Source organism: Erythrolamprus reginae, chromosome 3 (genome assembly GCF_031021105.1).
Source record: "Erythrolamprus reginae isolate rEryReg1 chromosome 3, rEryReg1.hap1, whole genome shotgun sequence".
Lineage (NCBI taxonomy): Eukaryota > Metazoa > Chordata > Lepidosauria > Squamata > Dipsadidae > Erythrolamprus > Erythrolamprus reginae.
In genome coordinates this window covers 140,518,429-140,539,717 of record NC_091952.1, presented here as the reverse complement: position 1 = coordinate 140,539,717, position 21,289 = coordinate 140,518,429, and the positions used below count along the sequence as shown (strand labels likewise).

The window sequence follows — 21,289 nt, the reverse complement described above, 5'->3', positions numbered from 1 at the left end:
AATTATGTGCCCGCAAAACTTTCTAGTTTTGAAAGACTATTATAACAGCAGGGAAGCTCCAGGTGAATCTGACTCCATTTTGGAACAAAAGGCTTGAAATTGGTCTCAGATGGTTCCTGGCTTGCAAAGTTTGTGCAGAGAGATCCTTTAAAACCCAGATCAGATTTCCTCCTTGGTTGAGATTTGGAATGGCTCTTAACTCTCTGTATAATTCAGCAGCTCTTCTTTCAGATATGAATGCAATAATAATATCTCTTTGCCAACCTGGACTCTTCCGGCCAAATCTGCCAACTTTTCACCTTGAATTTTCTGATTAGTTTCTAGCTGATCAATCATTTCATTTTGGTCTTTGGTCTGCATTTTAAGCTGTTTGATCCCAGCAGTCACATCTGCTATAGCTGATTGCATTTCTTTAAATTGTTCACCCATCGATCCAAATAACATTAAAAGTTTATCCATTTTCTCCCCCAGCTCGGCAGACCTCACCATCTTTTCTTTGTGCTTTATCCCCTTGTTTAACTCACAGTTTTAAATTGAAGATACCAAGCCACCTCTTCCGGGCTGTGCTCACCACGTTTTTAAATTCTCTTTTGGTTTATCTTCCCTTCAATCGACTTTCCTTTTGTTTGAGAGGTTTATCAGGGGTTAAAATTACTTTTCCAACTCACATTTAGAGAGTGTCCTATGGAAGCATCTATTTTCCAAAGGGGGGTGAGTGGGATACTTTGATATGGGATACTATCGTGCATTTTTCCTCAGACTTTGCTTTACCTCTGACGCATTCACTTCTGATTTAGTAAAATTTACTTTTAAAGTTCAAAATGGACTCTGAGTTTTACTTTTCTTAAATATTGAGTGGAGCCATCCTGACATTAAGCAAAGTCTCTGCAGTGAACAGCCATCTCGGAGAATAATCTACTGAGGGGACTAAGCAGTGATGTCCAAATGAGAGAGCGGAGGAAAGCAACCAGAAGGAGTGATCGGCCTGCCCTGCCCTTCCCCGACGTCAGCTCAAGAGGAGGAAGACTGGGGCAGGTGGGAAGATGACCAACTTGATGTCGAGCCTCGGAAAACACGTAAGGCATAAGTCATACTTTGGAAGTTGACCCCCCTCGCTTCTAATTCAAATGTCACCCGGCGAAGGAAGCCAAAAAAAGAATGGGAAGAATTAAGCAAGGAGAGGCTCCTATTATCAGAGCTGGTGGCAGGCATCAAAGAGGTTTTACAAGGAGTGGAGAGGAAGAGCCGTCGGGACCCAGCTGACTCGAAAAGTGATGGAGAAGGGGAGGGGGAGCCCAGAGAAGGCCCATTGGGACCCAACCCCACAGGCATCACACTCCAGATGCCCCACCCCCCAGTGGCCCAGAGGTACGATGGATCCCCTGGGGGCTTAAGACATTTCTTAGCCCAAACAAAGAATAGGAAAGCATGCCCCTTACTTCCTCTAACCACCCCAAAACCAATCCCCAACACAAGACCAATCTAAAATGTAAACTATTAAATGCTAGAAGTTTAGTCAACAAGATGTTTGAATTCCTCCTTCTACTTGACACCTCCAACTTCGATATAATTTTTATATGCAAAACAAGGCTAAATGCTTCCTACCCAGACTCCATTATCACATCAAAAAACTACCATGTTTTCCGCTCAGACCGTGAATCCCGCAGAGGAGGCGGAGTAGCTACATTCTACATAAAATCTCTGAAACTAAAAATCCTCAAAGTTGCACAGGATTTATCGGTACCTGAAACTATTGTCTGTGATTTATCCCTAAATACCACAATTCGCTTCTTATTCTGCTACAGAGCCCCAGACCTATGACATCGAACATGCAAACAAATTATCCACATTACTAACGTGGGTAACCACATTTCTACAGAGTCTACAGAGAGGGACGGCATACAAATCTAATAAATAATTTTTTTAAAAAAATAACCAACTGCCCATACCCGAGTATCTTCCTTGGAGACCCCAACCTACCACACATTAACTGCACGGAACCCATCCATTCTATTATATATAATACCGTCACCTATCTGGGACTCGACCAACTAGTAACTAACAATACCAGACTTGATAACTGTCTGTATCTCATCTTCTGCAACATCAAAAGTGCAATATATGGCTTACAAATAACAGAACCATTTACCAACATTGACTACAGCATGATAAACTTCAGTCTCAACCTAAGCCACACTATGATCCACCAAAACAATACAACACCAAAATGCAATTTCAAAAAAGCAAACTACGAACTCATTGAAGCCCACCTCTCAACATTAAACTGGAAAACTCTATTCTCTGAATGCTACACTACTGATGACCTCTACAACACATTCCTACTCGAAATGAAAATTATTATCAGACTTCATGTACCTCTAACATGTACCACAAACAAAAAAAATAACCTCCCCATCTCAATAAGAAAATTACAAACAAGAAAAAAATCTCTCTGGAGGAAAAACAAAAAAGGACAAGTTTCCAACTTCAAAAGCCGATATAAAAACATTCGCAATCAAATAAAAGCAGAATGCCTTAACTACTACAGTAAACAAGAGGAAAACCTCCTATGCACCAAATCTAATAGAGTTTTCTACAACTTTGTCAACAATAAACTCAAAGACTCTAGACCTATCCCACCTCCCAAAGGACCCAACAACAAAGAATACCACGATGAAAGCTAACCTCCTCAACTCTTTCTTTGGCTCTGTCTTTGTTAATAGCAATGGCTCATCCCCCAATTTCATCAATCGCACCTCAAACTCCCTCAACGACCTAACACAAGTAGATTCACTGAAGACCGAGTTGAAAAAGCATTACGTGACCTTAAACCTTCTCTATCAGTCAGACCAGACGGTCTATGTGCTTACTTCCTAAAAAAGCTCTCTTCTGCCATAGCTGAACCACTAAGCATAATTTTTGAAAAATCCTTCAGAACCAGCACACTTCCTAAGCTATGGTCGAAAGCAATGGTCATCCCCATCTTCAAAAAAGGAGACCCCTCTCTTGTCGACAACTACAGACCAGTATCACTATGCTGCGTCCCATGCAAAGTCATGGAATCAATTATAAAAGAATCAATTACTCTCCATCTAGAAACTAGTAATTTGCTCTCTAACAAACAATTTGGATTCAGAAAAAAACTATCCTGCAACCTGCAGCTCCTCCACTGCAAAAAATATATGGACAACTCATCTAGATCAAGAGAAATCATGTCAGACTAAACTCATTGATTTCTTTGTCTATGTCACAAATGTGTTGGATTAAGGTGGTGCCATGGTAAATCATTACCAGACTCCATAGTGTCATCCCTAAACCCCCAATACTTTACCCAACGGTTGACCTAGATCTTCTAAAATCTATCAATTTTAATCATTTCCAAAATGGCATCAATTTAGTGATCTCACAGTCTTTAATATTGTTATTATAAAATTGATATTAATATTAATACAACTAAAAATCAATAAAGGCAGGGAAGCAGAAGGGTTAAAAAAAGGTGAAAGGAAGAATATATTAACAGTTTATCAATATGTCAACAATGCTTAAACAACTTATATATATAAAAGATACTTCCAATACTATGCAAACTTAAATTTCAGTTAAAAAATATAAAATTATAATATCAAATAATTCTAAATCACTAAATAACTGATCCAAATAATATAATTATTGTTATTAGACACTCACTTAAAATCTATTTAAAATAAGAATAAAGGAAAGAATCAGAAAAAAAGGAGAAAAAAGAAAAGTACAATTTTATATAAATCTACTTTAAAAACAATTTCTATATATTCTATAAACCTAAACAATCCTAAAACATAAGAAAGAAACACTTGGTATCAAGCTATATATGAAAAGGGGATAAAGGAGTGCAGGGAGTCACCAGACAAAGGGGGGGGGGAGGGAGAGGAAAGATTTAGCAATTCATTTGTAAAGTTTAAAAAGAGTCCAACATATTTTTAAATTGTTCTTCTCATGATTGGAATGAAACAGTTAAATCAGTGTTCAATGTTCCAATTTCAATTAATTCATTGGTATTTGTAAATCCAGTATTTGAGTCAATAAAACATTCTTGTTATTGTTATTCTTCAAAAAGAAAAAAAGAGAACAATCAGGTTTTCAGTCCAAATAGTCCAAATAATAATCCAAATAATCCAAATGACAGTCCAAATAATGCAAGTAAAACTTTAATCTTAAAAAAGAAAAATTATATCTTCATTAACAATGTTTCCCCCCCCCCCAAAAAAAAACCAGAAAGAGAGTCAAGGGATAGTAAGCTATAGTCCAAGGAAGGTAGAATATTCAAAAAAGAGAATAATAACAATAATAAAGGCGAAAAAAAGGGGAAAAAAGCAGTTTAACGTGTCCAAATCTAATCAAGTCAGCTTCTTTGTTCTTGTAAATATTAATCCTCCATCTTGTATATTAGATTTTTCCCCCTCTAAACTGCATTCAAATACTACAAGCGTCTCATGTACAATCCACTTTCAAGGCAAGGGGAAAAACGGCTGTTGAATATTTTGCATACAATTTAAACAATTCTTATTCTTATTCCCTCGGTTTCGATGTTAAAAAAATAACCTTCCAGGAATAACATTAGAAAAAAGTTTTAAATTGATACTCTATTTGCCATTTTTAAATTATGATGTTGAAGCCATTTCCGCTTCCCAAAGTCCACTCACGTAGGCAGAATTTCTCTTTTTTTTTTAAGATCTTCTTCGCCTTATTTTAAGAATATTGATTCAATGTAAGAATTTGTTTGTGGGGGTAATTATCACAGAACCTTTTGTCTTTGTTCTTCTGGATTTTTCTTTATTTCATACGCTCTTTTTGACTTCATCAATTCTTTTCTTTATACTTCCTCTATGTGGAGGCGCTGCTATGGCCGGGCGCCGAATGAATCCGGCTCCGGATCTTTATGCCTGGTGCTGTGGGGCAATCCTGCACCTGGGGGCGGCGGCGAACACCCCCTCAGATGCACAGAGACCCCCTGTTCTTGATTGGGCTCTCCGGGCCCGATTGTACTGCTGGGTCGCGACCACCAAGGTAAAAACGGAGGTCTGGGGACAGAGCTCAGTCGCCAGCCTCCCGACGTGGCTTGCAGCCACCAGAAGTCCCCTCTGCTATTCTTTCATTGATATGTTCTATTCCTATAGCTTCTCTTCTATTCTTTCTTAGATATATTTTACTATGAGTATATCCTCTATAACCTTCATCATGCATTTTACTATGTGTATACCCACTAAAACCCTCATTGTGTATTGGACAAAATCAATCAATCAATCAATAATAAATAAATATGGAAGATTATGAGGGGGAATTCCCTAGTGACCCTGCGAGGGTCAGAGTGGTGGCGAGAGCACTCGATGGAAGAGCAGTGGACTGGATGGTTTTGTTGCATGAACAAGTGACCCCATCCTAAGGAATTTTGATGATTTTATGACAGCCCTTAGAGCATGTTTCAGGGATCCTTAGGTGGAGTGGAACTGCCAAAAACAAAGATGTACTATTTAATCCGAGGTGAGCTGAAGGAATTGTGTAGGTTCATTGACAAAAATTTAGAGAGGGGTTTCATACAACCTGCGGGGCCACAGGTGGCCGCCCCAATCCTCTTCTGGGAAAAGAAGGATGGGACACAGAATGGTCGTAGACTACTGGAACCTAAATGTGGTTTGCGTGTAAAACATATACAGTGGTACCTCTACTTAAGAACTTAATTTGTTCCGTGACCAGGTTCTTTCCCCCCCAAAATTTTTATGTTACAAACAACAATAAAACATGACAAAGTGTCAAAACAATAATTACACAGTTATATAATAAATCATTGTTGATTCCCAGGTCATTGGATTCAAAAGAGATTATATAGTTCCATAAGTCCTTATGAAAAATTCCTTTCACCAAAAATAAAGAGTCCTATATTTCTGCAAACATACAATATATACCATATACTTGAACTGTAGTCCTACCCTTTGAAGCAAACATATTATTTTTTCTTCCTTCATCATCTGCTCTTTAAGTTATTTGGAGTATCTCCAAGGAACCTTTTAACCTTTCTTGCAAATATCATTCTGTCAGAGTGAATGGACGTATCATTACATCCAATTCTGTCTGTGTAAAGTATATACTCAGAAAGCACCTCCATTTTCTAAAAAATGGGGCTGTGAACTTGCTTTTGAATTTTTCTGCTTTTAAGTGTTCTGCGTGAAAGAGTCATTTCATTTGATCTATCACCATGCCCACAGTAAGGACTGCGTGTTCCAGTCAGCATTTTAGTAAACATTTTTTGCTAACTAGCAATAGAATATGCATTAGTTTACGTTTACTCAAGGAATCGTCATGTCCACAATGGAATAAACACAACTTAGAAGAAAGGTTATTTTCTTTTGGCCAAATTTTAAAAATAATTTCTTCTATTTGTTGCCAGAATTTTATGACATATGGACATTCCCACAATCCATGGTATAAGTCAGTGCTGGATATTCCATGCTGTTGGGGCATGCTGTTAATCTGTCCGGTCTACTTGTTGTTATTGGGAGATTGAAAGCCTATATAGCACTATGTATAATTTTGAATTGAGTATCACACCAATATTCATCGATCATGGCCTTGCATAATGTATTCCATCCTTTATAGGATTGTATCCCCAATGTCCTTATCCCCTAACTGTCATGCCCATGAGGAGAAGAAAGTTTCAGAATGTCTTTTCACATCTAGATTTCTCATATGGTGATACCGCATTGTCACTGTCCTGGTCCCTAGATTTAGTGAGAGGATTTTATCCATTTCATTTTGTCTGATTTCATTTTTTACATCATATATTATAGGTACTAGAAAACCCCCGTATTTGAGCATATGGCAATCCATGTGCTGGTCCTAGTTGATATTTATCTAGTAGTTCTTCTCTATCTAACCATCTAGGTTCTGTTTCATGCAGGAGATGTTTTACTAGCAGATGCCTTTTTTTCCCCATTCCCCAAACATCTTATTTTTTCGGCCATCTGGAACGATAGGTGGTATTTTATTTGTACAGCCTTCCAAGTTGCTATGGTATCACGGAAAGCTATTGATTTTTTAATATATGATGGTAATTGAGCTATCTTAACATGTAGTAAGGTAGCCAAGTCCCAGGGTGCACAGTATTAAGATTCTAAATCATATGCTGAAAAAATACTTGTGCCTTTTAACCAGTCACAAATGTGCCTCATCATGCATACTAAATTGTATCCCCTAATATTAGGGGCATTAATCCCTCCTTTTTCCTTTGCAGCTATCAGCTTATGGTAGTGGATGTGTGAGTGCTTGCCCTGCCATAAAAAATGTTGAGTTTCATGATATCAGCATGTTTTATAAGAAGGGGGATTGTTTGCATTGGATATAATAATTTGGAAAAAGACATCATTTTTATTAGATGATTACGTCCCAAAAAAGAAATGCTATGCCATTGTTGTAGTTCTTGAATTATTTTCATAATTAATGGAGGGTAATTTAGCCTATAAATGGTTTTATACATTAGGGGGTTTTAAGTTAGTTTTTAGTATTGGATTTTTACTGTATATTGTTTATGACTGTTGTTAGCCGCCCCGAGTTTTCGGAGAGGGGCGGCATATAAATCCAATAAATGAAATGAATGAAAAAATGAAAATATATACCGATTCCGCTATACGTCCAATTTTTCTGCCTAAGTATTTCACAAAATTTGATACTACAGGTATCTCTCCTATCTCTTTTCCTGTACTTCCCACTGGTCTGTTTCCCTCCAGGAATAGGATTTCACATTTAGATTTATTTATTTTGAACCCTGAAAATTTCAGGGAGATCCCTGCATGTGTCAGGGATCTTAAGTGTGGAAGATCCTATTTGTATTTTTTAAAATGTATTTTGTTCCACTAGATATCTCGCCAGGGGTTCAATGGTCAGATTGAAAAGTAGGCGAGTCCCTTTCAACAAAGAGGACTCTTGGTGAGTCCCCTTCAACAAAGAGAAAGGTGCGGATATAAATCCTGTAGTATTGCCCTAGGTGCTTGGTAAAGGCTTTGTATATAGGTACAAAAAAGGACCCTGTAGTCCAATATGGTCAAGTACCTTCATCTTGTAATGGAGTAGTGTGGTTTTTTTCAAATTTGTTGCATGGAGTTCCCTCTTTTCAGCGTTGCTCCTTTGGTACCAGAGTTGATGGTAAATCCTGGTCTGGATTGATTGGAGAGCTGGATTGTTGTTTATCTTGGTTTTCAAGCAGAGATCTTGGGCTGCCTGATTCTATTTTGTCACTAGATGGCAGTAGATGTCTTTGGGCTTCTGCTGAGTTATAAATTGTAAAAGAGACATCATAATTTCTAATTTTTAAAATGGCTGGATAAAGTAATTGAAAATGCACCTTTTGTTTTGCTAATTAACGTTTTTCTTTTTCTTGTAACCTCTGCTGAATAATCTGCAAATAGGAGGATTTTGCAGCCTCTTACTTTAACTAGGTCTCTGTGATTTCTATAGGTTCTCAGCAATTCTTCAATTCAAAGCAATTCAGCTTTTCTTTGCATTGTCCAAATTTTGGAGGCATATCACCCCTATCCTATGGGCTCTTTCTATTTTAAAAGGGTGAGGAAGACCCAAAGCAGCAGATAAGTCCTTTTCACAAATGGCACACAATTCCTTTGCAGGGATATCTTCTGTAAAAGCAAACCTACCATTCGGAGGTTATTCCTTCTGGAGCTATTTTCTAAGTCCTCAATATGTTCATGTAATTTGCAAGTTGCTTGGATTATATCTTTAAGCATGCTGTAGTTTTCTTCCACTTCTGTTTCTATTGTAGTCAAGCATTTGTCTGATTCTTCAAGTCATAAGTCCTGTTGTGCTACATCAGTTTTTATAGCATTTAGAGTCTCTTGTATTGTATTTGTGAGCATAGTTCCCTCTAAGCTGAGCAGTGAGCAATCGCTCACTTAAAAATCATCATCAACTCAGAGTTTTCCAAACCTGCCCAGAAGCCAAGAGGGAAAGAGTGAGAGGGAAGGAGAGAGAGAGGAAGAGAGGAAGAGAGAGAAAAAGATAGAAAAAAGAGAGGAAGGAAAAGAGAAAGAAAAAGAATGGGAGTAAGGAAGAGAGAAAGAAAATCAAAATCTAGTTTGAAACTAGCTCAACTATTTAAGTGGCATTTTGATATTGATAGAGTTGCCCTATTATGAGCTCACTGTTATAGACAGACAGTACAGTATTTTATTTTGAAATTCTCTGAGGCAAAACAGGGTGGGTTTTTTGTTTGTTTGTTCATTCGTTCATTCGTTTATTTATTTATTTATTTATTTATTTGTTTGTTTATTTATTTATTTGTTTATTTGTTTATTTATTTATTTATTTATTTGTTTATTTATTTATTTTTGTGCCGCCCAGTCCCGAAGGGACTGCCGCTCAGACACTATACTTTTCTGCCCACCCCCCCCCAAAAATTAGAGGGAACACTGTTTGTGAGTGTATCTTTAAGGTCTGGAGAAAGCAGTTTAACAACTTCAGTTGCCAGGTTTCTGTAATCTGGTGCTTCAAGGGTTAATGTAGTTTGAGTACCTTGCTCGCTAATTAAGGCTTTAGCTTGGGAGGTTTGTTGTCTTTGAAATTTGGGATCTGGAGAAGGAGGCGCCATTTTGAAGAGTCTTTGTATTCCTCGTGCTCTGTTCAACTGTGATTCTAGGTTTGTATCCGCTCCATAAAAGGTAATGTTCCATAAAATACAGAGGCACCAGGTGTGGAAGTTCCCACCTGCTAGGAACTGATTTTTATTTGTATGAGCTGCAGAGCAGGCTTTCTGGGGGAGGGTTGAATGGAGGTCTCAGCTCAAGCTGCCTGCATACCACTGCCAGAACCAGAATAATAATAACAAGACCAGGTTCTTAAGTAGAAAAGTTTGTAAGTAGAAGCAATTTTTCCCATAGGAATCAATGTAATCACAAATAATGCATGCAAACTGAAGTGTCTGCTTGACAACCGGCCGGCTGCTAGCCGCGGCTATTGGTGCCCTATCCAGGGTGCTGATTGGACGTGTATACATAGTAACTCTGTAAGCGGGAAAGTTTACTGTTTGTGTATTGGTTACTGCCTCAGCCAGCTCTGTGTATAAAGAGCTGGTGCTGTTCTGTATCTTTAAGTCTGTGCCTACCTGCTTTGGCATGTGTTATAGCAATAAAGGCCTGTTTTCCTATACGAAGTCCCTGATTACTACATTGGCGACGAGGATTCCACTATATTGGGTAATTATTTACCTGTCAGGATATCTACCCAGCTAACTTTTGCCCCTTTTAACCCGCAAGGGGAGACTTGGGATTCGTATGTGGCCAGGTTTGATTGCTTCTTAATCTCAAACGGCTATACAGAGATCTCTGGGGATCGGAAGAGATCTTATTTCCTCGGGTTTTGCGGACCTGAGATGTTCGAGACCGCCCGGGCTTTGTTTGCCCCAGTCTCAATTAACAATGTCCCGTGGGAGGAATTCCTAAAAACACTGCAAGACCACTATGCTCCAGCTCCCTCATGCTGCGCTCGCCGCTATAAATTTTATCACAGGAATCAAGAAGACGGAGAGTCAATAAATGACTTTGTGGCTGCTCTCCGCAGGGCAGCTCTCTATTGTGAGTTTGACAATCTGAGCGATTACTTGCTGGACAGATTGCTTTTTGGGATTAGGGATGGCCATCTCAAGCGGCGTTTGTTGGCAATACAGAACTTGACATTCCAAACTGCCTTGTCAGAGGCGAGGGCTTTTGAGCTGTCAACCCAGTCTTTAGCGGCTATGGACAGTTTTGTTAATGTTACACAAAAGAGCGCTCCTGTGGTGGTCAAGTCGAAGGTTTCTTCTGAGGGGGAAGAGTCGGCGGTGCCCGAAGAGGAAGAGGTTTGCCGGCTTGCGGTTAATCGTGGCCGCGAGCAGCCAGCTGCCCGCCCCCGTCCCCCGCTGTCTCCATGTAGGGGGTGCGGGGGTAATCACCTCAGGGCCAATTGTTCTTTTCGGGGTGCAGTTTGCTGGCACTGTGGGGCAAGAGGGCATGTCGCCAAGGTCTGCCGGTCTCGCAGATCTCCGCCGCCATCTGCGAGGGATCAGAGGGAGTCCCCCAACTTCGGCTCGCGGGGGCAGAGAAGGTCGTCCTATTCGCGCAGGGAGGACTGCAATGCCATTTACACCGTGCCTCATCCACTTCCAACGTACGTTCGTGAGACGTCCTCTTTGGCTGACAAGATTTCTGTGGAGGTTGTCCTGGGTCAAGCGGCTTGCTCCATGCAAGTGGACACTGGGTCGGCTCATTCGCTCGTCTCCTGGTCTACAGTGAAACGCTGTTTTCCGACCCTGAAGAAGCCTCGCCTTCAGCCTTGCCATCTGAACTTACGAGACTACCAGGGGACACCTATTCCTGTCGTGGGGGAGGGCAAATTTGCTGTGAGGTTCAAAACATTTGTGGGGAAGTTACCATTAATCGTAGTCAATGGGCCTTTCTCCGATTTACTTGGCCTGGATTGGTTTAAGTCTTTGGGTCTATCTGTGGTGGGGGTTAATGCTGTGAAGGAGGGTTCCGGGTTTAACCGTTGGGCGAAAGAGTTCCCCACTGTATTTGATAACCAATTGGGTTGTTATACGGGATCCAAAATTTCCTTCAGTCTGGACCTCCAAGTGCCGGCTGTGCGCTTGAAAGCCCGCCGAGTACCCATTCCCCTGACGCCCAAGGTGGACGAAGAGCTGGATCGGTTAATAGCTCAAGGGGTTTTAGAACCTGTAGATCAGGCTAAGTGGGAAACCCCTGTCGTGATTGCTGTAAAGGGGGATGGGGGCATACGTTTGTGCGGAGATTATAAATGCTCTATTAATAAGGCGCTAGCCCATCACTTGTACCCGCTGACAGTGGTACAGCACCTTCTGCACTCTTTGGGAAATGGTAAGGTTTTCGCCAAGCTTGACCTCACACAGGCGTACCAACAACTCCCTGTGGACCCCCAGATGGCAGAGGCGCAAGCCATTATCACTCACCGGGGGGTGTTTAAGTTTAACCGGCTACAATTTGGAGTTTCTATTGCCCCGGGAATCTTTCAAGGGCTGATGGAGCGGTTGTTGTATGGCATAGGGGGCACGGTGCCATACTTCGACGACGTTTTGGTTTCCGGTAGTACGGTCGATGAGTTGGAGCTGAGAGTGAGGAAAGTTTTAACCAAGTTCAGGGATGCGGGGTTAAAGTTAAAATCAAAGAAATGTGTGTATGGTGTTCCGGGGGTGGAATTCCTGGGGTTTACAGTGGACGCTGAGGGAATTCACCCCACTGCAGAGAAAACGAGGGCTATTAGAGAGGCACCCAGGCCACAGTCCAAGTCAGAGCTTCAGGCATTTTTGGGGCTTTTAAATTTTTACGTGGTGTTTTTGCCACACAAGGCATCGGTTGCGGAGCCTTTACACAGGCTATTAGACAAGGGGGCTGTGTGGCATTGGGGCAGGCGAGAGGAGTCTGCGTTCGAAGCAGTCAAGGGTATACTTACCTCTAACACTGTATTAGCCCAGTACTCACCTGCTTTACCGCTGGTCTTGACATGTGATGCATCCCAGTACGGCATGGGGGCGGTGTTAAGTCATAGGTTGCCTGACGGAAAGGAGGCTCCGTTGGCATTTTTTTCGTGTACCTTAGCCAAGACAGAGCGGAACTATGGCCACATTGATAAGGAGGCGTTAGCCCTCATCGCGGGAATCCGTCGGTTCCATGATTATCTTTATGGGAGGCATTTTGAGTTGGTCACGGACCACCAGCCTTTATTGGGGCTGTTAGCGGGGAACAGGCAAAGCCCCATTGTGTTATCCCCATGGATGTCACGTTGGCTAGTGTTTTTAGCTAATTACAGCTACACTTTGCAGTATAGACCTGGCCGCCACATAGCCCATGCTGATGCATTGAGCAGATGTCCCCTCTCTGATTTTCTTTCTGACCCTGCACCGGCTTGCGAGGTCATGTCTTTGGGAGAGGGACCCTTGTTGTTGGATGCCCCTGAAGTCGCTAAAGAAACAGCACGAGATCGGGTGCTGGCTAGGATTAGGCAATGGGTGCTCAGGGGGTGGCCTCCGTCCTCCCCAGAGGAGGTGTTTGACCCTTTCTTTCGGTGTAGAAATGAGCTTTCCATGGAAAGGGGGTGCTTACTCAGGGGAAGTAGAGTAGTGATTCCCCCAAGCCTGTGTGATAGGGTATTGTCACTTTTACACAAGGGGCATCCGGGCATTGTCCGTATGAAAGCACTGGCCCGAGATTATATTTGGTGGCCTGGCATGGATAGGGAGATTGAACATCGGGTAGTGGTTTGTAGGTTATGCCAAGACAGACGACCTTTTCCTCCCCTGTCTGACCCATTATGTTGGGAACCTCCTGCAGGGCCTTGGGTGCGGCTGCACCTTGATCTGGCTGGCCCTTTTATGGGTCAGAATTTTTTAATTGTCGTGGATGCCCACTCTAAGTGGCTGGAGGTAGTCCATCTGCGGTCTACCCAATCTCAGGCCATCATTGAGGTTTTGGAAACTTTATTTGCCTCGCACGGATTCCCGGATCTTATAGTTTCTGATAATGGCCCACAGTTCACGTCTGTGGTGTTTGAATCTTTTTTAGGGTGTGTGGGCATCAGGCATGCGTTGGCATCGCCTTGGCATCCAGCCAGTAATGGTCAGGCTGAACGTATGGTTCGCTCGACCAAGGATGCCCTCAAGAGAATGCCACAGGGGTCGTGGCATCAGAGGTTGACGGAGCTGCTACTTGCGCAGCATTCCACCCCATGTGTGGAGACCGGGAAGACCCCGGCGGAGTTATTAATGGGAAGGAAACTTAGAATCACCCTAGACAGATTGCACCCCTTGTATTCCCAAGCAGCCCAGTGGCCAGAACCGCCGGACAGAAGGATAGAGGTAGGTGATGCGGTGTATGTCCGCTCTTACGCGGGTGGTCAGAATTGGGAATTAGCTACCGTAAGGAGGGAATTGGGTCCTCGCTCCTATGAGACTGTGCTAGGGGATGGCTGAATATGGAAACGGCATCTGGACCAAATCAGATTGAATAAGGCAGGGGCTCGGGAACCGGCCGGAATCAGTGACCGGCTGGGGGGCTCAGAGGGGGAAGCTCATAATGCACCGGGGCTGGCGAGGAACCTTGGGGAATTAAGCCCAGAAAATAGCCGGCCTGAAGCTGTGTCCAGCTCTGACCCTAAGCAGGGTGAATCTACCCCAGAGTCTCTTCCGGAGGGTGCCGTGGAGCCCAGGCGATCCGGACGAGTTTGTAAAAAGCCCTCCTATTTAAATGATTTCGTATGCTCCAACCAAAGGGGAAGGAGTGAAGTGTCTGCTTGACAACCGGCCGGCTGCTAGCCGCGGCTATTGGTGCCCTATCCAGGGTGCTGATTGGACGCGTATACATAGTAACTCTGTAAGCGGGAAACTTTACTGTTTGTGTATTGGTTACTGCCTCAGCCAGCTCTGTGTATAAAGAGCTGGTGCTGTTCTGTATCTTTAAGTCTGTGCCTGCCTGCTTTGGCATGTGTTATAGCAATAAGGGCCTGTTTTCCTATACGAAGTCCCTGATTACTACACAAACCCATTAGGAAAGAAATAAAAGTTCAGAATTTGGGTGGGAGGAGGAGGAAGAAGAGGAGGACAGACGCTGCCAAAGGAAGAAGGTGAGGTGAGGGGGATAAAAAAAAATCCAAGACTTTAAGGCATAAAAAAAAAGAGGGACTCTGAGGCAGCGCCCAGAGAAAGGAAAATGCTCAGTTCGTTCTGGGTTGCCCAGAGCGAAGGGAGCATTTCTTTTCTCTGGGCCCCAGCAGATGTTTATTCCCTCTCCAAGTGCCCAGAAAAAGGAAAATGCTTTGTTCGCTCTGGACTGCCAAAGCCTCCTTAAGTGCCACTGAATGGCTCCTCTGGCAGCCCAGAAAAGCCTGAGATGGCCAGGATTAAAAGAGGAATGGCAGGAAACTGGCCGGGCCTTCATGTTACTCATGTTTTTTCGGGCTCAGGTTCTTAAGTAGAAAATGGTTCTTAAGAAGAAGCAAAAAAATCTTGAACACCCGGTTCTTATCTAGAAAAGTTCTTAAGTAGAGGCGTTCTTAGGTTGAGGTACCATTGCATCCCCTACCCGTCATGAAGGACATGTTGGCTTATCTGGCAAAGGGTAAATTTTTCACCAAACTGGATATACGTGAGGCATACTATTGTGTCCAGATTAAAGAGGGGGACTAATGGAAGATGGCTTTCAACTGCCCTTTAGGGTGTTTTCAGTTCCAGGTGCTCCCTTTTGGCCTACAGGGGGTGCCGAGGGTGTTTAAGCAACTAATCAATGAGGTACTTCATGAGCACCTGTATAACAGCGTTTTGTTCTACTTGGATGATGTACAGTGATACCTTGTCTTACGAAGTTAATTGGTTCCAGGATGAGGTTCGTAAGATGAAAAGTTCGTAAGACGAAACAATGTTTCCCATAGGAATCCATGGAAAAGCAATTAATGCGTGCAAGCCCAAAATTCACCCCTTTTTCCAGCCGAAGCGCCCTTTTTTGTGCTGCTGGGATTGCCCTGAGGCTCCCCTCCATGGGAAACCTCACCTCTGGACTTCTGTGTTTTTGCGATGCTGCAGGGAAATCCCAGCATCGCAAAAATGGGCGCTTCGCTGGCAATGGAAGTACAGGGGTGGGGGGCCCCAGCAAGGGGAGCCTCAGCGAAATTGCAGCATCACAAAAACACCAAAGTTCTCAAAACCCCACCTCCGGACTTTGGTGTTTTACATTTAGGAAAAAACAAAGGTACAAGTTCAAAGGTACAAGTATAATTAGGCAAAACCTGGCTCAAAAATAGAAACTGTGAGAGGGACCTTCAAAATCATTAGTACCACTTTATAAAACCTTAGTAAGACCACACCTGTAATACTGCATCCAATTTTGGTTATCATATTACAAAAAGATATTGAGACTTTGGAAAAAGTGCAAGAAGAGCAACTAAGATGATTAAAGGCCTAAAATGGATTTATTTATTTGATTTCTCTACCACCCTTCTTGAAGCAACTCAGGGCAGCATACAACATTGTAAATACACACAATATATATGAGAAATCTAATTATTTTAAAAAGACATATACAAAATTAATAAAAATCTGAAACCCCTTATGCAGTCAATCACATTCATCCAATTCAATCATTCATATTGTCCAGGAACAATCTCATGGCCCATGGTCCCCATGCTCGCCAGCAGAGGTAGGTCTTCAGAGCTTTACAAAAGATCAGGAGGAAGTGGGCTGTACGTATCTCCAGAGGGAGTTCATTCCAGAGGGCTGGGGCCGCCACAGAGAAGGCTCTTCCCCTAGGCCCCACCAGATGACATTGTTTGGCCAACAGGACCTGGAGAAGGCCAACCCTGTGGAACCTAACTGGCTGCTGGGATTCATGAAGCAGAAGACGGTCCCATATGTATCCTGGTCCTAAGCCAGGTAGGGCTTTATAGGTTACAACCAGTCTGGAGCAAAATGTCAATACTCAACAGCCCATGCCTCCCAGCACAGGTGTGTTTTCAAAACCTTATGAAAGGCCAGAAGGGTGTGTGGGCAGTGCGAATCTCTGGGGGATTTGATTCCAAAGGACCGGAGCTGCCATAAAAAAGACCCTTCCCCTAGGCCCCGCCAGGTGACATTCCTTGGCTGAGGGGATCTGGAGAATACCAACTCTGTGGGAACTAACCGGTCACTGGGATAAGTGAGGCAGGAGACAGTCCTGTAAGTAATCTGGTCCTAAGCAATGTAGGGCTTTAAAGATAATAACCAACACTTTAAATTGCGTTCGGAGACCAATTAGTAACCAATGCAGCTCACGGAGTGATGGCGATATTTGCAGTCTCCAAATGTTCTTTAAAGGAAGCTCCATGTAGAGTGCAATGCAGTAATCAAGCCACGAGGTGATGAGGGTATGAGTGACTGTGAGGAGAGACTCCCTGTCCAAATAGGCTTGCAACCGGTGCACCAGGCAGACCTGTGTAAATGTTCTAAGCTCAGCTGAAGATCGAGAAGGATTCCCAAGTTGCGGACCTTCTCTGAGGTACCACTGTATATTTTTCTATTGCCAATCACCATATGGCTCCGTAATGTTTTCTTTCTATGAAATAAAAAAGTAATTCACCTCAGGGGAAACACCACTTTCAGTTGCAATAAATAGAATCATAGACTCCAGAATGTCCAAAATATCCAAAAAATTAACATACTGGAATAATGCAATAACCAATATTCAATTTCAATGTCTTTTTTTGTGCTTTAAAATATGATTGGCTATAGGATTTTTTTCCTGCGAGGCTTCCCAAACTTGTCTATAGCCACATAAGTGAATTATGCAATAGTATGGTTTGGTGGAGTCAGTATTTTTCTTACCTCATGTAGTTTCTCGATTTTTTCCCTCAGGGTCTCACAGACATACTTATTCTTTGGCAGATAACCACTCTCAGCTTCATCTTTATTGCTCTGATTCTCTGCTTCTGTCCTGAAATTCATAGTTTCAGATGATGGTTAAAGAATGGAAATTATGTTTTCTTTCTAATCTAGTAAACTATAGTATTCTGGAAGTTTGGCCAAATTGGTCCAACAACAACAAAGCCTGGCAAGGCTTTTAGTGGCAATAAAATATTTGTGGACTCTGTGATTTCATAGGATAAGTAGGGCATGGTTAGTATGTATCATTTCTCTCTCTCCTGTATTATCTTTATACAAGTCCGCCTCTTCTTTGCTATTATCAATGTTCTACTACCCGTATGCCACTATTCTACTTATCTTGCTACTTTGCTTCTGCTCAGCCATTGCTTCCATAGATGTATTGGCGTGTATATTTTTTCCTTACTGTGATTATTTCAGCAGTAAAAAATAGTCTCCAAGCATGGACTACCCCAGTGATCAGCTTGGCATCAGATTTTCCTAGGACCTTCCTTTCTCTCCCCCATCTCCTCAATTGCTGTTGCTGATGTCCAGATACTCTATAGCCAAGGAATCCTATTGGAAAGGAAATACTATTGAAGGAGTATTGGGAGAATTATGAACAAGTCCTCCATAGAATCTATGCTTTGTCAGTCAGACAACAGGTAAGATAATAATCAATAAGTCTTGCCAGAAAATGACAAAGTGGCTGTGATTCACTTTGGTACTGCTGTAACTGGTAACTCAAGCTAAAAAGGGCAAGAATTTTTATCAATTTCACCTTAATATACCTGTTTGGTATCCTTATAGGGATGCCTGTGAGATGGGAAGCAATTTTGCAGATTACTGAGACAAGGAAGAAGACACTGGTAGAGGCAACAGATTAGGATTCCCAGGACAGACATTATGTTTAGTCGAAAGGAAATTTATCATATCCAATGTTTTGTGCCAATTCTTTTAGACATTTGATGTCACTTTCTATGAGCTGTGAGGTTTTGGCCAGTTGAAGCATGCTTCAAAATTCTTTGCAGCCATGATTGTGTCTTGATAACAAGTAATCAACTATTTTTGAGGATAACTTCCTGAATCTGCGTCAGCACTCTGGTTAGTGCATCTAGGACCTGGAAAGTCGAACTGAGGTTTTTAACTAGTGTACAAGCTAAACTGTTGATATTTCTGGAGTTATACACAGTGAACCCTGAGACTCCAACTAATGAAACCATCAGTGCAATATATTCTGCCTTACTGGGGAACAGTTCATGAGTCGCAATTAGATGTTAAGAGTTGGAGATTTCTTTTCTGCCACCTCTTCAGTGAGGGCCTGAGGATAGTTAGTCGTCCAAGGTCGTATAGTTCCCCTGTTGAATTGGCTGGGAGATTCAAAGCAGAGCAAAAATCATCTTAATTAAGGGAAGCTTTACATAGTGGTATGTAACAGCAGGAGCTAATTGGCCAAAGACGTTCCCAGCCCAGCGGCGCTTTTACATTGATCCCTTTCTCTGGCCGCTTAGCTCCTCCGCCGAAAGAAAAGCGTGGAGTCTGCCTCCCTCCTCCTCCCATATTCCACCTCCCTCCCAGCCTCCTTCCTCCGCCACCACCAGCATCCAGCTCCTCCTCTTCTTCTCGCTTCTTTACAAAATGACAGCCGGGCGGTGGTGCGGAGGATGGGGGCGGCGGGGGTGTGTGGAAGAGGTCCATGGGAGAACTGGGGGGAGCCACGGCCACCGCCCCGTGGAAGGGACCTGGCTGGGAAGCTCCCGAAGGTGATCTTTGCGGGGGCCCCCAGGAGAGCAAGCAGCAGGCGTGGGCTGGGGTCTTTCCTCTGGGGGCAAAGGTGGTGGTCGCAGGGTGCCTTTGCTGCAGGCAGGTGTCTAGGCACCGCAGCTCCCCCCAGTTCTCCTGCAGATCTCTTCCACACACACCCGCCGCCTCCAGCCTCTGTGCCGCCGCCCAGCTGTCATCTTGTAAAGAAACGAGAAGAGGAGGAGTGGATGCCGCTGGTGGTGGAGGAAGGCGAATGTGGCTGGGGGAAAGGCAGGAGGTCCGGCGCTTCACCTGCCCTCCCAGCCAAAAAGCATAGCCGGGCAGCTCCCCAGCCGCCGAAGGAGGCTTAACCCCGCCCCTCTGTCCCACCCATCGCCTGTATCCAGCAGAACTGCCTCCTGCCTGCCCCCGCTCTTCTGCCGGCCACGGGCAATGGGTGGGACAGAGGGACGGGGTTAAGTCTCCTTTGGCGGCTGGGGAGCTCCCCGGCTTTGCTGTTTGGCTGGGAGGGCAGGTGAAGCGCCGGACCTCCTGCCTTCCCCCCCAGCCAAAACCCCAAATGTCTCCGCTGTAGAAGCTGCTGCAAGAGGCTTCCCCGCCCCTCGCCCGTGGCCGGCAGAAGAGCGCTCTTGCCCGGTGGGAGGTGAAGAGTGCTTTGCCCAGTGCTTTGCCTCCCGCCGGGCAAGAGCGCTCTTCTGTCGGCCACAGGCGAGGGGCGGGGAAGCCTCTTGCAGCAGCTGCTACAGCGGAGACATTTGGGTTTGTGGCTGGGGGGGAAGGTGAAGCGCTGGGGTGGGGGGTGTCAGGCTGGACCTCCTGCCTCCCCCCCAGCCAAAAACCCAAAGCAGCCTCTGGAACCCAAACTTTCACTGAGAAGCCCTGTCGCCCGGCTGTCACCTTTTAAAACAGCCGGGGGGCTTCTCGGCGGCCTCCCTAATGCCGAACCCGGAAGTTTGGGTTTGGCTTCAGCGTTCAGGAGGACACTGAGAAGCCCCCTGGCTGTTTCAAAAGGTGACAGCTGGGCAGCGGGGCTTCTCGGAGGCCTCCCGAACCTGAACTTTTGCCGAACTTCCAGGTTCGGCATTCGGGAGACCTCCGAGAAGCCCCGCCACCCAGCTGTCACCTTTTGAAACAGCCGGAGGGCTTCCCTGCGTCCTACTGAATGCCGAACCCGGAAGTTCGGGTTTGGCGTTCGGGTTCAGGAGGATGCTGGAAAGCCCCCCGGCTGTTTCAAAAAGCGACAGCCGGGCGGTGGGGCTTCTCGGCGGTGGAGGCGGTGGTGGCGGGTTCGTAAGAAGGAAAAAGTTCGTAAGAAGAGGCAAAAAATTTCTGAACCCCGGGTTCGTATCTCGAGTTGTTCGTAAGACGAGGGGTTCGTATCATGAGGTACCACTATATTATCATAGTATATAACATAGGAAGGAATAAAAAGAGAAGACAGAAATACAACATGTTAATAGAGAACATTTAAAAATTAGAAAAGCAACACCAGGAATCACCAGAAAAAAGGAAGTATATGAATCTCTAATAAGTTATAAACATGAGCTAAACCTACTAGATCAACAGCCAGAATATCAAACTTGCCAGGCAAAGGTTCTTCAAAAATGCAAATAAACCGGGCAGATGGCTGGCATATAAAATTAAAAAGGAAAAGGAAAATAGAATGATTATCAATTAATTGATGCAGAAGGGAGATTACAACATAATGAACAAAAATTAAAAGAAATTATCTTAGAATATTATGAGAAATTATATACACAAGAGGAAATCAATACAACTAAAATAGATAAATACTTGCTACAAAATAATGGAAATAAATGAAGAAGACAGGGAAATGTTAAATAGAGAGATCACTCCAATAGAGCTTCAAAATGCAATTAAAAAACAGAAAAATAACAAATCGCCAGGTCTGGGGGAGTATTATAAGTGCTTTGGAGAGACTTTAGAACAACTACAATTAGAAATTTATAACGAAGCACTGTTGAAAGCTAAAATACCTGAAACATGGAAAGAGACATATATTATATGTCATATCATAAGAGACATGATACCGAAAGAAGGTGCCAATACAAACCATGTCAGCGACTATAGACC

At 43.5% G+C, this 21,289-nt stretch overlaps 1 protein-coding gene across 4 annotated transcripts in view; it reads right to left on the bottom strand.

The window, feature by feature from the left end:
• PDE4DIP (phosphodiesterase 4D interacting protein) overlaps window positions 1–21,289 on the bottom strand; it is a 490,445-nt gene that overhangs the window by 392,261 nt on the left and 76,895 nt on the right. For all 4 annotated transcript variants that reach the window (XM_070746854.1, XM_070746855.1, XM_070746856.1 and 1 more), the window contains one exon: window positions 17,396–17,504. In XM_070746854.1, the coding sequence (XP_070602955.1) occupies window positions 17,396–17,504 (109 nt within the window). The remainder of the gene's footprint in view (window positions 1–17,395; window positions 17,505–21,289) is intronic.